Consider the following 16,977-nt stretch of genomic DNA (forward strand, 5'->3'; position numbering starts at 1 on the left):
AAATTTTCTAAAATAAACAGTTAAAAAAAAGAAATACATGATGACTTTAAAACAACCTCGCATCCCACAGCGCATCCACTGTTGGGAATAAGAAACACGACAATGCATCAAGATCATAGCTTATATTGGCAGTACCATTTACTGAGAAGATGCAAATGCAACACACTCCCTAGCAGTGCCAGAAGGAATGAAGAAAGCAAAAATTGCCACCAGCTTTGAGATAAAGGGAAAGAGAAAGCAAGTGAAGGATCAGGGCAGCAGCAGTTGACTGCAGAGGCAAGAAGAGCCCAGTCCTCAGATCTGTGCTCCCTTCAGCCCCCTCACAAGGTGAAGCTGATTCTCTGCTCTAGACAGTTTAGACCAAACCAATTGATAGGAGGGTTCTGAAAACTCCCTAAATGAAAATAACCACTACGGTACCTGAAGCCGCATCATGAAAATAAGTCTGAAACTTTTCTAAGCACCTCATAAGCATATTTTCCAAATACCCAGTAAGGAGAATTTCATTCTCATTCATTTGTTTCCCAATCATCGATATGGTGATTGCAAGTTTGGGAGGTGAGAGCCAATGGCCAAACTAAGGGACTACAAGCATGAGAAAGGGGGTGGAGCAGGCACGTGAGGTATGTGTGGTGGCCCAAACACACTACAGAGCAGGAAAAAGATCTGGCTCCTGGTCTCAGTTGGGAACCACAGTGACAGTATTTGGGGGATACTGTACCCAGGTTATTTTTCTACTTTCACCAATTAAATAGGAGTGAAACAAGGGAAATTCTGGAGTTCAAAACCTAAATAGGAGGTATAATCAACAATTCAAGGTAAGACATCCTCTGAAAGAAAACCTCACCAGAAATACAGAGAATATAAGGACAAATATCACTTCCTTAAACTCTAAAGGACAGTAGAGCCATAGAGAATGGAGAAGGAATCCACAAATGCTGAAAGGAAAAAGAGAAAGATAACAGGTAGGAAACTTCTGTCCTGGACAGGCTGGATGTCTTCCCCAGCCTGGTCCCATGCAAAGCTTAAGAGCCCTCCAGAGGCAGTAGCCTGGGTCTCTCCCAACTGAGATGCAGTCTACAGGGGAACTCACAGTGTTGAGTTAGAACACCACACATATCCAGGCACAGGGACCCAAGTCTGCAGAAATCCAGGGCAGAACACAGCTGCTGAGGATTCCCGCACACAAAAGTGTCCCCCCCAAGGGGAGGGGCAGAAGAGAAAAACCATGGCAGAATGGCGGCCCACAAGAGGCGTATTCACTGAATCCAGTTATTGTCACAGAACTCCATAAACATGAAATGACCTTTTCTGGATTTACCCACCTTTCTGGATTGATCCTGTCTGGCTTCCCAGGGCAGGATAACCTACTGGGAAAGAAAACAGAGGCAAAAAACCTCACAGAGAAAAAAAGCCAGGGACGGATTAAACTGAACTACTATAAGACTTGAGGTTCCTAGAACTGAAAAAAGTAAGGAAAAAGGGACACTGAGTAAGGAAGCAAATTTAAACAAATCATAGGACCTGGGGGAAAATTTTGCACAAAAACAAACAAAACAAATAAAGATTCTCAGAGAAGGAACAGAGGAAATAAAGCTTTCTCCTGGAGGTGAAACAATTACACAAAAGGTACAATCTTAAAATTTATACCACATATACAGGGCAAAAATCAGATGAAAAAGGGCTCAGAAAATCTATCAGCTAAATTCAGGTTATTCTAGAAGGAAGGTCCAGAATAAGATGGACCAAGCATCGAAGAAAAGCCTTAACACAAAGTCAATTAACAATAAAACTCTAGACAAGAGGGAGAAAGTGATTTTCAGCATTAACTCATTAAGATAATCAGATTACTAGACATCAGCAAATTATTAATATCTACACTGAGAAACAGGAAGATATACCTCTGCCAAGGAAACAAATTAAAAATTCAGAGAAGATATGCATAAGAAATAAATATGCATAAGAGATAAAGGATATTAAGTAAACAATATGTGAGCATAAAGAAGAATTTGAAAGTATAAAAAGAAACATAACAGAATTATGGGGATGAAAAATACATTAGAGGGAAGTGGACTTGGCCCAGTGGTTAGGGCGTCCATCTACCACATGGGAGGTCTGCAGTTCAAACCCCGGGTCTCCTTGCCCTGTGTGGAGCTGACCCACGTACAGTGCTAATGCGCGCAAGGAGTGCCCTACCACGCAGGGTTGTCCCCGCACAGGGGAGCCCCACGCGCAAGGAGTGCGCCCCCCGTAAGGAGAGCCGCCCAGCACGAAAGAAAGTGCAGCCTGCCCACGAATGGTGCCGCACACACGGAGAGCTGACACAACACGATGACACAACAAAAAGAGACACAGATTACTGTGCCGCTGACAACAACAGAAGAGGACAAAGAAAAACAAGCAGCAAATAGACACAGAGAACAGACAACTGGGATGGAAGGGGGGAGAGAAATAAATAAATAAATCTTTAAAAAAAATACATTAGAGGCATACAACAACAGATTTGAACAGGCAGGAGAAAGGATCAGTGAACTAGAAAGACAAGGAAATCAAAACCATGCAATCAAAAAAGAACACGCAGCAAATGGACACAGAGAACAGACAACTGAGGAGGGGGAAGGGGAGAGAAATAAATAAAAATAAATCTTTAAAAAAAAAACAAAAACCATACAGTCAGAGAAACAAATTTAAAAAAAGAATAGAAAAGATTGACAAGTGTTTCGGGAATTTGAGTGACAGCATGAAACACACAAATATATGCATCATGGGTGCCCCAAAAGGAAGAAAAGAAAAGGGGCAGGAAGACTACTGGAAGAAATAATGGCCAAAAATTTCCTAACTCTTATGAAAGACATAAGTATACCATCCAAAAAAAGGCAACATACTCCAAAGAGAATAAATCCTAACAGAACTATTCCAAGATACATACTACACAGTATGTCAAATGCCAAAGATATAAGATTCTGAAAGCAGCAAGAGAAAAGCAATTCATCACATACAAGGGACCCTCAAAAAACTAACTGCCAATTTCCATCACAAAACAAGGAGAGAAGACAGTGGTATGAAAAATTTAAGGCATTGAAAGAGAAAAACTGCCAGTCAAAAATTCATCTGACAAAACTATCTTTCAAAAATGAAGGAGAGTTTAATATATTCACAGGTAAACAGAAACTAAAAGAGTCTGTCAACAAAAGGCCTGCCTTACAAGAACTATTAAAGGGAATTCCACAGGTTGAAAGGGAAAAACAGGAGATAGTGACTTGGAATAGTGTGAAGAAATGAAGATTCAGAGAATAAGAATGTTATTAAAGCTAAGTGGGTATCTTTTCAAATTAGTGGGTTACAGAGGTTGGTTGTGCAATATAAACCTGAGGGTAAGTACAAAGAAAGTATCTTAAAAATATACAGACACAGAACAGAGAAAGGTATCAGTCAGACACATCATAAAAGGTCAACTATACAGAAAAGGAGGTTGTGCTCAAGGATAAGAGAGACAAAAAAGATATGACATATGTAGCAGTATGATATGGTTATGAATTCCAAAAATAGATATTGGATTATGTTTGTAATCTGATCTGTAATATGGGCATGATTGAGTTATGATTAGGGCATTGAGTCTCCACCCCTTGGTGGGTGAGGACTCACAGATAAAAGGCATGGTAAAGAATAGAGGTGAGGGTTCTTAATGTTGGAGTTTTGATGTTGGAGTTTGATGTTGAAGTCATAAGCTGGAGTTCCAGGAAAGAGACAGAGCAGTTCGCCTGATAGTCTACAGCTGACCTTGTAGAGAGAGGCAAAGCCTATAAAGCTTCATAGTCTACAGCTGTCCTTGTGGAGAAAACAGGAGCTGAGCCCAGAGGAACCCAGGAAGCCTGAACCCTCACAGACATCAGCAGCCATCTTGCTCCAACATGTAAAAATAGACTTTGGTGAGGGAAGTAACTTGTGCTTTATGGCCTGGTATCTGTAAGCTCTTTCTGTAAGGAGAGCCGCCCAGCGCCAAAGAAAGTGCAGCCTGCTTAAGAATGGCGCCGCCCACACAGAGAAATGACACAAGATGACGCAGCAAAAAGAGACACAGATTCCCGTGCCACTGACAACAACAGAAGCAGACAAAGAAGATGCAGCAAAGAGACACAGAGAACAGACAACCGGGGTGGGGGGCAAGAGGAGAGAAATAAATAAATAAATAAATCTAAAAGAAAGAAAGAAAGAAAGAAAGGCATGCAAACTGGAAAGGAAAAAGTAAAATTTTCCCTATTTGAAGATGACATGATTCTATATATAAAAGTTCTGAAAAAGCTACATGAAGGTTACAGAACTATTACTAGAATTCAGCAAAATGGTGGAGTACAAGGTCAGTTTTGCAAAAATCAGTAGTGTTTCTGTACACTAGGAAAGAGCAAGCTGAGGAAGAAATCAAGAAAAACATTTCATTTACAATAGCAACTAAAAGAATCAAATACTAGGAATAAATATAACTAAGGATGTTGTGCCAGTTGGAGATAATCAATTCCAAAAAGAGAGATTATGTTTGAAAACTGGTCTGTTCCTCTGGGTTTAATACCCTTTGATTGTAATAGATTCAACTCAGATGCCTTTGATTAAATTATGTTAGGATTAGGGCTTTAATTCCACCATGCCATTAGGAAAACTCAGTTTGAGTCTCCACCCCCCTTTTTGGCCTATATTAATAGACACTCAATCAAGGAGACGCACAGAAGTAGATACACAGGAGAAGAACACAGAGGAAGAAAGACAGCTCCATAGCTGGGAAGAGAGATGAACCATTCACCTGATAGTTTGCAGCTGAGAGACCAAAGCCCTAAGTAGCTGAGCTGTGTGGAAAGAAACCAGCCTTCTAGCCTACAGCTGATATTGGAAGAAGTTGGGCCCAAGGAGCCTTAAGAGGAAAGAGGAAGGTTGAACCTTCGCAGATATCAGCAACCATCTTCCTTCAACACATAGCAACAGACATGTGGTGAGGAAGTACCTCTTATGGTACCTTGAGTTGAACTCTTTAGGGCCTTATAACTAAGCTTTTACCCCAAATAAATATCCTTTATAAAAGCTAACAGATTTCTGGTACTTTGCATCAGCACCCCTTTGGCTGACTAATACAGAATTTGGTACCAGGAGAGGGGCATCGTGCAGTTACCAAAATACTGGAACGGTTTTATAAATGGGTAAGGGGTATTTTTTGAAGGAGTTGTGAGATGATTGATGGGAAAGCCTAGGTTGCTCTGAAGAGACTGTTGGTAGGAATATGGACACTAAAGAGACTTTTGATGAGGCCTTAGAAGGAAATGATGAAGCTATTATTGGAAACTGGAGGAAAGGTGATCTGTGTTTATAGTCACAGAGAACTTTGCAAGATTGACTCCTGATGTTGTATGGTGGGCAGAATTTGAAAACTACAAGCTTAGATATTTAGCCAAGGATATTTCCAAACTAAATGTGGAAAATGCAGCCTGGCTTCTTCTTGCAACTTATAGCCAAATGTTGGAGAACAGAGATAAGCTAACAACTGAATTGTTGGGTACAAAGTAAACAGAAACTGATTCCTGAAATTTCAAGCCTCGGTAAATCAACCCACCAGATGACAGTGCCCCATTTGGGGAATCAACTAAACTTAGAACTTGTAAGTCACAATTGAAAATGCAACTATCCAGGAAAGACTTGTGGAAAGTTTTACTGTCTGATGGCTTGGATCCCTACTTTCTGTATGCTAAACCAATAAGCTTTTGGAGAGAGCTGTATGAACAAAACCACTGTCAGCCTGCAATAAAAGGGACATGTTGGGAGAGATGAAGGGGAAAATGGCTTTAAGAGGAAAACCTGGAAGCTGAGGTCTGGAATTAAGACATCTCCTGGAGCCAAGAGAACTCCACCCATGTACACAGAGAGGGTGAGTTTGCCCTAGCAGTTGAAGAGGGTGGATGTTCCAGCCTGATGTTCAGGGAGAGTGTTGCCACCCCAGGTTAGAGAGCAGGTGGAACAACATTCTCCAAGGGTGGGGGAGAGTGAAGTCGACACTCCATAGGTCTGAGAGGGGTGGGCCTGTCCCCCATGGATTAGGGAAGGCCAGGTCGCCAACTCATTGCTCTGAGAGGGTTGGGCCTTTAGGTCACAGGTTAGGGAGAATGTTGCCTCCACCTCACTGTACTAAGGGGCTTGAGACTCTTCCTCAGAGACTGGGTAAAGTGTGGCCATCACCCCAACATTCTTGGAGGGTGAGGTCTGGAGTTTGGTCGCCACCCAGATGCTTGATGAGAGTAGAACCAATAAAGTGGCCATTGGAGAAGCCTGTTGGAAGGATACATCCCCATGAGGCCCCAAGGATGAGAAGAAACCATCTTAAGAATGACTCTCAGACTTTGAAATCTAATGGAGTATGCCCTGCCAATTTTCAGAATTGTTGGGGACCAGTGACTCATTTTTCCCTCTCAAATTCTCCTTATGATAACGCAAATGTTTATCCCATATATGTCCCTTTGTATATTAGAAGCAGATAAATTGTGTTCTAAGTTTCACAGGTCTACAGCTAGGGGGGACTTTGCCCCAAGACAAACTGTATTTCTTTAAACCTGCTAGGATATGATTTTATACTTAGCATTGCTAACTGAAAGGATTTAAGGTTTTTTGAATATTGTAATGTCTTTCTGGAATTCAGAGGGTGGAGTGTGGCAGTTTGAGACCGCCATTCACTATCTATGAATTCCAAAAAGAGAGATTATGTTTGTAAACTAGTCTGTTCCTCTGGGCATGATAGCCTTTCATTGTATTAGATTCAACTGTAATTCCTCAGATTAAATTATGTTAAGATCAGGGCTTTGATTTGAAGACTTCCTTGCAGCAACTCAGTTTGAGTCCCAGCCCCCTTTGTGAGCTATATAAAGGGATACTCAATCAATGATACAGAAGCAGATGCACAGAAAAAGAGCTCCATAATCATGGAAGAGGACTTTGATCCTGTGGCCCAGGAGAGAGATGAACCATTAGCCTGATAGTTTGCAGCCTGCAGCTGAGATACACAGAAGAAGCTGGTTCCACAGGGACTTAAGAGGAAAGAAGAAGGCTGAACTCTTACAGATATGGCCTGCCATCTTCCTTCAACATTTGGCAACAGATTTCGTGAGGAAGTACCTTTTATGGTAACTTCAGTAGGACAGTTGGATTCTTTAGGGCCTTGTAGCTGTGAGCTTCTACCCCAAATAATACGCTTTGTAAAAGTCAACAGATTTCTGGTACTTTGCATCAGCACCCCATTGGCTGACTAATACAGATGTAAAGGACGTGCACACAGAAACATATACGACATTGCTCAAAGAAATCAAAGAAGACATACATAAAGGGAAGGACATTCAATGTTCATGGACTGGAAGACAAGATCATTAAGATGTCGATTCTACCCAAAATGATTTACAGATTCAATGCAATCCCAACAAAAATTTCAACGGCCTAGTTTTCAGAAATGGAAAAGCCAATTATCAAATTTATTTGGAAGGGTAAGAGGCCCTGAATAGCCAAACATCTTGAAAAAGAACAAAGTCAGAGAACTCTCACTTCTAGACTGTAAAACATATTACAAAGCTACAATGGTCAAAACAGCATGGTATCACACAAGGGTAGATATATTGACCAACAGAATTGAAGTGAGAGTACAGAAATAGACCCTCACATCTATGGCCAATTGATTTTTTTTTTAAAGATTTATTTATTCATTTATTTCTCTCTCCTTCCCCTCCCCCCACCCCAGTTGTCTGTTCTCTGTGTCTATTTGCTGCATGTTCTTTGTCTGCTTCTGTTGTTGTCAGCAGCATAGGAATCTGTGTTTCTTTTTGTTGTGTCATCTTGCTGCATCAGCTCTCCGTGTGTGCGGTGCCATTCCTGGGCAGACTGCACTTTCTTTCGTGCTGGGCGGCTCTCCTTATGGGGCACACTCCTTGCATGCATCAGCATTGTGTGTGGGTCAGCTCCACATGGGTCAAGGAGGCCCGGGGTTTGAACCACGGACCTCCCATGTGGTAGACGGACACTTTAACCACTGGACCAAGTCTGCTTCCACCAATTGATTTTTGACAAGACTGACAAATCCACTCAATTTAAAAAGAACAGTCTCTTCAATAAATGGTGCTAGGAGAACTAAATATCCATGTGCAAAATAATGAAAGAGCACCCCTATCTCACACCATACACAAAAATCCACTCAAAATGAATCAAAGACCTAAATATAAGAACCAGGAATATAAAACTCTGAGAAGAAAATATAGTGAAGCATCTTCAGGATCTTGAATTTGGCAATGGTTACTCAGACTTTATACCCAAAGCACATGCAATAAAAATAAAAATAGATAAATGTTACCTCCTCAAAATTAAAACCTTTTGCACCTCAAAGAACTTTGTCACAAAAGTGAAAAGACAACCTACTAAATGGGAGAAAATATCTGGAAACCACAAATCAGATAAGGGCTTAGTATCCATAATATATAAAGAAATCCTACAACTCAACAATAAAAGGACAAACAACCCACTTAAAAAATGTGCAAAAGACTTCAACACATTTCTCCTAAGAGGATATACATATGGCTAAAAAGCACACAAAAAGGAAGATGTTCAACATCAGTAGCTATTAGGGAAATGCAAATAAAAATCACGAGATATCATTTCACACCCACTAGAATGGCTACTGTTAAAAGAAAAGAAAATTACAAGTGTTGGAGAGGATGTGGACAAATAGGAACAGTTACTCATGGCTGATGGGAATGTAACATGATGCAGCTGGTATGGAGACAGTTTGGGAGATCCTCAGGAAGCTAAATATCAAATTACCATGTGACTCAGCAATCCTACAATCCTACACATATTCCCAGAAGAACTGAAAGCAGGAATTCAGACAGATATTTGCATATCAATGTTCACAGGCATTATTTACAATTGTAAAAAGATGGAAGCAATCCCAGTGTCCATCAACTGTATAATGGATAAACAAAATGTGGTATATACATACAAAAGAATTTTATTCAGCTATACAAAAGAATGAAGTCCTGATGCATGCAAAAACATGGATGAACCTTGAAGACATTATGCAGAGTGAAATAAGCAAGACACAAAAGGACAAATATGGTATAATTTCACAGATATGAACTAATTATAATATGCAAACTCAAAAGTCAACATGTAGAATATAGGTTGCTGAGGGACAGAATGGAGGTAGTGAATAGGAGCTGATGTTCCATTTGTACAGAATTTCTATTTAGGTTGATTGTAAAGGTTTAGAAATGGATGGTGATGATGGTAGCATGTTATTGTGAATACAATTAACAGCACTGAGTTATATAGGTGAGTGTGGTTAAAAGAGGAAACTTGATTGTATATGTTACTAGAATAAAAATTAAAAGGTAAAATATAGGACTTTATAACATAGTGAACCCTACTGTAGGTGAATGACTATAGTTAATAGTGTAAGTATAAGAATGTTCATTCATGAATTAAAACAAATGTACAACACTCACACAGGGTGTTAATAATAGGGTGGTATATGGGCCAAAAATATACCTATGGTAAAATATGGATGATAGTTAATAGCACTATTTTAATAATCTTTCATGAAGTGTAACAAAGGTAACACCTAATTATAAAAAACAGTACAATTATAAAAAAGTGCTATCATTAATCCTAACAAATGTTCTATACCAACACATGGTAGAGGTGGAATGGTATATGACAATCTTTTTTTTAAAGCATTATTGGTCTATACTCCTACAACTTCTTTGAATTAAAAAAGAAAAGAAAAAAGAAACAGACCAAAAAAAAAGAAAACCTAAATAGGAAATAATTTAATTTTGAAAAAAATCTATAACAAGGCAAAAGTGAAAGACGAGCTAATACTAATACTGAATGTCACATCAATGCAATTTAAGGAGTAGTAGCTAAAGGCAATGTGTATTCCCCCCAAAATATTAGCCTAATAAGAACAAGTAAAACAATGACTGAATTTCTGTTTTCTATTTCATGTAGTTTGTTAAATACAGGTTAAAAAGACCACTTATTAGGCAGAATATTACAAAGGTTTTGTTAAATTAAACTGTCCATCAACCAAGCTAAGACAGTCTTCAATATGTAAGCATATATTATCTCTAAATAATTATTCACATTTCTATAGCAAATCCTGAGATGTAATGTGGATGAGCCTTTCATGCATTTAACTTCTCTTTTTAGTGTTAATTTGTGAGGGAAAGATCTTCTAACCCACTGATTCGTTTCCTCTAACAGTATATAAAGTAGAGTTTGAAACTGTACTACTATTGTTATTTCCACACCTCATAAATTCTGTCATTGCTACAAAAAAGTACCACTGTCTAAATTCTACAGACACAGTCCACTGTCAAGAAATAAAAACTTCACTTACTGGAAGAAAATGACTAACATATAAATTAATTCACCAAAGAGTTTATGGCTATAGAGACATTAAAAATAAACTTCACACATATTTCCCAGAAAAAGCAATCTGTTTTACCAGAAATGTTTCAGATTATGTAACAACATATTTAGCTCAGTATTACTTAAAATTGTCAACACTTACTACAGAAAGTAAGCTACAGCGGTATCATTTACATGTGATTTGTGTAACAATTTTTTTAAGGGTAGGCAAGGGTTTTTTTGGAGGGGTAGGCAAGGGTTTTTAATTTTTAAAGTGGAAAGGTTTTTTTTCCTTTTTAAGGTTTTAATTCTTAATTTTTAATTCTTAATTTTAATTCTTAATTTTATTTTAATTTTAATTCTTAATTTTAAAATTCTAATTTAAAAGATGATACGCTTTGTGTTCAACTTTAAAACAAAATAAAACTATTTATAGTGACTAACAAGAGTTAAGACTTTTGGATAGCCATCAAAATATCCACGATAAATCTTTTCCTATGTACTGACAGCTTGCCAGAAGAAAACTGCAACAAATAAAACACAGAAAATGAAGGAACAAAAAACATATAAGTGCACATTGTGAACAGTGTTTACCACTTGAGAGCTCTAAAACTCCAGTGGAAATATTTCTAAGTATTTAGTAGTCTCTCAGAATCATTATCTTGATGATGGCAAGATAAAAATAATTTGGTTACTGAAAATTTGAAAAATACAACCTGTTAGTCCTAATAAACAACCGAACAACAAATCTTGGACTTTAAAGATATTATGACTTCTTTGCAATATCAAAACAAAATGCCTCAAATAACAAAATTGATATCATTGCCATAATTTCATTCAATAATTAAAATATTGATTCTATAGCCTTTTTGAGTTTTTCAAAGAACTTGTGCATTTATCAGCCCATCTAACTTGCATGGAAATCTCCAGAGGATAGGCAACTTAGAAACTCACAGAGTTATTTAGATAACAAAATTGAGGCTGACAGAGTGACTTGTACAAGGTCATATATCTTAAAAGCTTACCAGTCACCAATACCCACCATTCCAATATTGAGAAATTCACATCATAGTTCCATGGGTGGTTACCTGATCGGTCGATTTTCTTTACTATCAAAGAGTGAGAAGATGACCTCCAGCTCCTCTCCCAGGTTGGAACACATGAGACTCTTCATCTGCACAAAGAGGTGATGACTGCTGGCCTGCACTGGGGTGTCTTTCTTCCGATGTCGATGCTCCATCTGAAAGATACCCCCAAGAAAAAAATTATTAGGATGGACTGAAGAAAATAATGGGACCCAATGAACTACTTAGCTATGGTGTGAATCCAATGCCCTAATCTATCACTTTTTTCCTGTAGATTCAGAGTCTAGTTGGCTTTTAAACTCCAAATTTTCTTCCAATTAAAAAAAAATTAATAAAAAAAAGTATGGTGTTAGTAGATCATAAGGGAATCCTGCTTTAAGCATTTTTTTTTAATCATTAATGTTCAGATGATACCAACTGAGTAGGTTCAGGCAACAAGAAGTTCAAAGGATTCTGTTGCTTTCTTATCAACTTCCAGGTTGAGAACAAATTATTAGTCCTATTTTAAACATCAGACTAAATTATATTACCAACCACTTCATGGATGTTTACCAAATAAAGCAGCTATGACTTCAAGTTTCTCATAATTAAAGTGCTATTAAGTTATGAAATGGGTAAAATGTGGTAGTTTCCTGAGACAGGCTATGGCAAATGATATTCAATCAGAGGAAAAAAAAAAACAACCTTCTAACTTGCTGTGACAGCTTGAGATTATTTATGAACCCCCCAAAAAGATAAGGATTATGTTTATAAATTGGTCTGTTCCTCTAGGTGTGATGCCTTTTGACTGTACTAAATTTAAAAGGTTTTATATTTACTTGATTAAATAAAGATTAGGGCTTTGATTTGGCCAAATCATTAGCGTGACTCAGGGTTGAGTCCCTACCCCTTTGGTGGGTTATATAAATAGACACTCACACAGGAGAAGACACAGAAGGCACAGGAAGAAAGAGAGTGCTATAGACACAGAAAAGAACTTGGTCATTTCACTCCTGCCATGTGACAGAAAGGAGAAGGCTCAAAAGCTAAAGCCCCTGGGAAAGCTGAGCCATTTGCCTATAGTTTACAGCTGAAGAGACCAGAGCCCCGAGCAGCTGAAAAGGCCCAGAAAGAAAGAAGCCCTCCAGCCTACAGCTGAGATCAGAAGAAGCATTAAGAGAGAGGAAGAGTGAACCCTTACAGACATCCTCCACCATCTGCTTCAATGTGGCAACAGACTTTGGTAAGAAAATACCTCTTATGGTACTTTGAGTTGGACACTTTAGGGTCTTGTAACTGTGCGCTTCTACCCCAAATAAATACTTTAGAAAGCCAACAGAGTTGTGGTACTTTGCATCAGCACCCCTTTTGGCTGACAAATACACTCGTTATGGAGGGAAAGGAAAACCTAAGAAGGCCAGTATGTGGTCTAAAGGTAGGACTTGCCTCTCACATTCCAATCAATCCTCAATACAACCAGTCTAAGCAACACTTGGTTGGGAGGCAGGACCAGAAGTGAGAGTTCCTACAGGATGCTGGAGGAAAGAACTCACCCATGGCTCTGGAATGAGGAAAATATGGGATGATCATTCATTCAACATATATTTAAGTATCTAAGGATGCAATGATGAGTAAAAACAGAAATGACCCATGCTTTTATGGAGCTTATTTCTAGTAGGGTGAGCAGGCATCAACAAAATTGTCACACATACAAAAGTAAAACTGTAATCAGAACAAATGGAGTAGAAGAAGCAGATTATCATGGCAGTCTGGAAAAAGGCATTTGACCTGAGACTGGAAGTATTACCTACAATTGAGGACCAGGGTCTTTCTTCCTTAATCCACTGTAGACTGATACTTTTAAAAACTGTTATTAAAATGCCATGATCATGTCACATAGCTGTAAAATTTTCAAAACATTTACTCTCAATTTTTGTACCAGGACCAGTTATAAACAGTTTACATTTCATCCAGCTTTTGGCCAACACTTTGAGAAGCACAGATTCACATCATGGGTAGAGGGAAAAGAGTTGTAAAGACCTGTGTATTAACAGAACAGGTGCTAAGAATATGCAGGCTTATTTCTTTCATTACACAGATTACTAACGAAGCCCCCTCTTTTGGATCACTTGACAATTCAAAAAAATAGCTCTAGGATTTTAAATCCACAGTAAAGGAGCCATATTCTCTGTTCAGTGTTAAAGTACCCAAGCCCATTTTTGCATTAGCCATCTTTTTAAGGTTACAAGAATCATTAGTTCAATAACAACTAATTGAAGGACCAACATTTGAAAGCAAAAAAATGCCAACCAAATATACAGTAGCAACAGTCACAGCATAAAAATCATTGTAATTTTTTCAGGCCTTCAACCTTTAATTTGAACTACTTGAAAAGCAAAGAGTGAAATACTTGCAATCAACCAAATGCATCCAAAACCAATGTATAAACAGGTACAATCAATACTTCCCTGCTAAAGAGGTTAAGTCAAATTTACTTTTTAGGTAGATCTCAGCATTGTGTTATGTTTTGGCTGAAATTACTAGAAAAAATGACCCTGGAGAAAAATAACCTAACTGCAGGGGAAAAAAGGTATAATTCTGGCTTGTTTTCAATGAAGGTTGCTCTATTTGGGGCTTTTTTTGTTTTTTTTTTTATAACTATGGTATATGAAGCATCATACATTCATGAAATTATCTCTCTTCAATCCACAAAGAAGATTTTTATTGTTGTTGTTAAAATGCTCATTTACTGATTAAAGTCTGGGGTAATATAGCACAAGCTACTTATGAAGAAGTAAGTGACTATTAAAAGTTAAACTGGAGAGGCAACCAGCAAGATGGCGGTGGAGTAAGGAGCTCCTAGTCAGCTCCTGCTACAGGGCAATTAGTTAACATTAGAACTATCTGGAGCTAGCAAAAGCACCTCTTTGTGGGCTTCAGGAGGCCAGAAGAGCATCTTGCAACATCTTTAGGAGTGGAAGGAGGAGACTGCCCATCTGCAGAGAAGACTCCTAAGTAGAGCGCTCCACGCCCCGGAGGCCAGTGCCCATCATCCACTGGAGGCACAAGCCACCTCGGGAGCTGTTCCCCGGCTGGAATTAAAAGCTCCACTTTCCCAAAACGGGGGAGGAAGAGATGGTTGGGCACCAATTTCAGCTATGATGAGGAAAATCAGCAGGCTATAGTATGTTCCTGAGAACAGCTAAGGTTTGAGCCTGTCTAGGTCAAAAAGAGGCTGGGAGGTGCCATCTTAATCCCACGCCTGGCATGAGGGGAAGCAGGGTGGACTGAGAATCCCAGTGCTGGTGGGGACTGGCTTCTTCCCATCCAGATCTTATTGCAGCTCTAGCCTAGGCCCCAGTGCCATCTCCAGCAGGGAGGAAGCTGCAGGGACCTGCGCCAGCCTCTCAGAGCAATTACCGGCCAAGCTCTGGAGGCTGGTGATCATCCTACTCTGGAGGCGCAAGCTGTCCCAGGAGCTGCTCTGTGATGGGAATTGGAAGCTCCATTTCCCAGTAACAGGGGAGGAGGAGACCGTTGGCTGCCGATTTTGGCTACTGATTACTAGGAGACTTAGCTGGCTAAGAAATAACCCTGGGGGAAGCGGATTTGGCTCAACGGATAGAACGTCCGCCTACCACATGGGAGGTCAGGGTTCAAACCCAGAGTCTCCTAATCGGTGTGGTGAGCTGGCCCATGTATAGTGCTGATGTGTGCAAGGAGTGTCGTGCCACGCAGGGGTGTCCCCCGCATAGGGGAGCCCCATGCACAAGGAGTGCACCCTGTAAGGAAAGCCACCCAGGGTGAAAAAAAGTGCAGCCTGCCCAGGAGTGGCACCACACACCGGGAGAGCTGACACAGCAAGATGACGCAACAAGAAGAGACACAGATTCCTAGTGCTGCTGACAAGAATGTAAGTGGACACAGAAGAACACACTGCAAATGGACATAGATAGCAGACAACTGGGGTGGGGGGGAGAGAAATAAATAAAAAAATTTAAAAAAATAAATAAAAAGAAATAACCCTGGGAACAGCTGGGGTATGAACCACCCCAAGTGAGAAAGAAGCCAGTAGCTGCCATTCTGACTCTGCCCCCAGCCTGAGGAAAAGCTGGGCTGACTGAAATTCAGTGTCTGCAGGAACCAGTTTCTTACACACAGATCAGCCTGCAGCCCAACTAGGCTTCAGCCCCACCTCTGGAGGGGAGTAGGCTGAGGAGCCCTGCACCAGCCTATACAAGTAACTACAGGGAACTCTGGCTGGCATAGACTGAAAATGAGAAATCTACCAGGGCAACTGCAGTAATCTTGGACTCACACTGCATAGACTGCTGCCCACACCTGCAGCTCCATCCCCACCCCAGGCAGGGGAGAAAGGGATGTGAAGTTTCATCAGTCTCTCTGGGCAACTACAGTCTAGGCCAGCACGTGGATTATTCCACATAGCTGTGACTCTGTCCCTACCCCTGGCAAAGGAGAGAAAGGTGGAAGAAGCTTCATTGCTCCCTGGCGCAATGAGGGCAGCTTGAGCCTCCACAGCTTACAGCACCAACTACATGCTTGGCTCTTGCTGCACAACCAGCAAGGGAGAAAGGATAGGAAGCCCTAAACTAAAGAGAAAAACTGCACCCAGAATAAATACTCTAGCAAGCCAGATGTGAAGATAGCAACGAAAAACTACAATCCACACCAAGAATCAGGAAGCTTTGGCCCAGTTAAAGGAACAAGATAAGCCTCCAGATGACATAAAGGAGTTGAGACAACTAATTACACATGTTCAAACAAATCTCCTTAATAAATTCAATGAGATGGCTAAAGAATATAAGGATATTAAGAAGACATTGGATGAGCACAAAGAAGAATTTGTAAGTATGCACAGAAAAATAGCAGATCTTATGGGAATGAAAGATGCAATCAATGAAATTTAAAAAATATTGGAATCATATAATGGCAGATTTGAGGAGGCAGAAGAAAGGATTGGTGAGCTTGAAGAAATTGCCTCTGAAAGTGAACATACAAAAGAACAGATGAAGAAAAGAATGGAAAAAATTGAACAAGGTCTCAGGGAACTAAATGACAGCAAAAGGCACGCAAATATATGTGTCATGGGTGTCCCTGAAGGAGAAGAGAAGGGAAAAGGAGCAGAAGGAGTATTTAAAGAAATAATGGTAGAAAATCTCCCAACCATATTGAAGGACATAGATATCCATGTCCAAGAAGCACAACGTACTCCCATCCAAAAAAACCCAAATAGACCAACTACAAGACACATACTCATCAGAATGTCAAAGGCCAAAGACAAAGAAAGAATTCTGAGAGTAGCAGGAGAAAAGCAATGAGTAACATATAAGGAATATCCAATAAGATTAAGTGCGGATTTCTCACCAGAAACCATGGAGGCAAGAAGACAGTGGTCTGATATATTTAAGATAGTACAAGAGAAAAACTTCCAGCCAAGAATCTTATATCCAGCAAGACTGTCTTTCAAAAA

At 39.7% G+C, this 16,977-nt stretch overlaps 1 protein-coding gene across 7 annotated transcripts in view; it reads right to left on the minus strand.

The window, feature by feature from the left end:
* Nucleotides 1–16,977, minus strand: part of DOCK4 (dedicator of cytokinesis 4) — a 516,333-nt gene that overhangs the window by 253,094 nt on the left and 246,262 nt on the right. For all 7 annotated transcript variants that reach the window (XM_058297210.1, XM_058297211.1, XM_058297213.1 and 4 more), the window contains exon 8: nucleotides 11,511–11,662. In XM_058297210.1, coding sequence (XP_058153193.1) covers nucleotides 11,511–11,662 — 152 coding nt within the window. The remainder of the gene's footprint in view (nucleotides 1–11,510; nucleotides 11,663–16,977) is intronic.

Source organism: Dasypus novemcinctus, chromosome 5 (assembly GCF_030445035.2).
Source record: "Dasypus novemcinctus isolate mDasNov1 chromosome 5, mDasNov1.1.hap2, whole genome shotgun sequence".
NCBI classification, from domain to species: domain Eukaryota; kingdom Metazoa; phylum Chordata; class Mammalia; order Cingulata; family Dasypodidae; genus Dasypus; species Dasypus novemcinctus.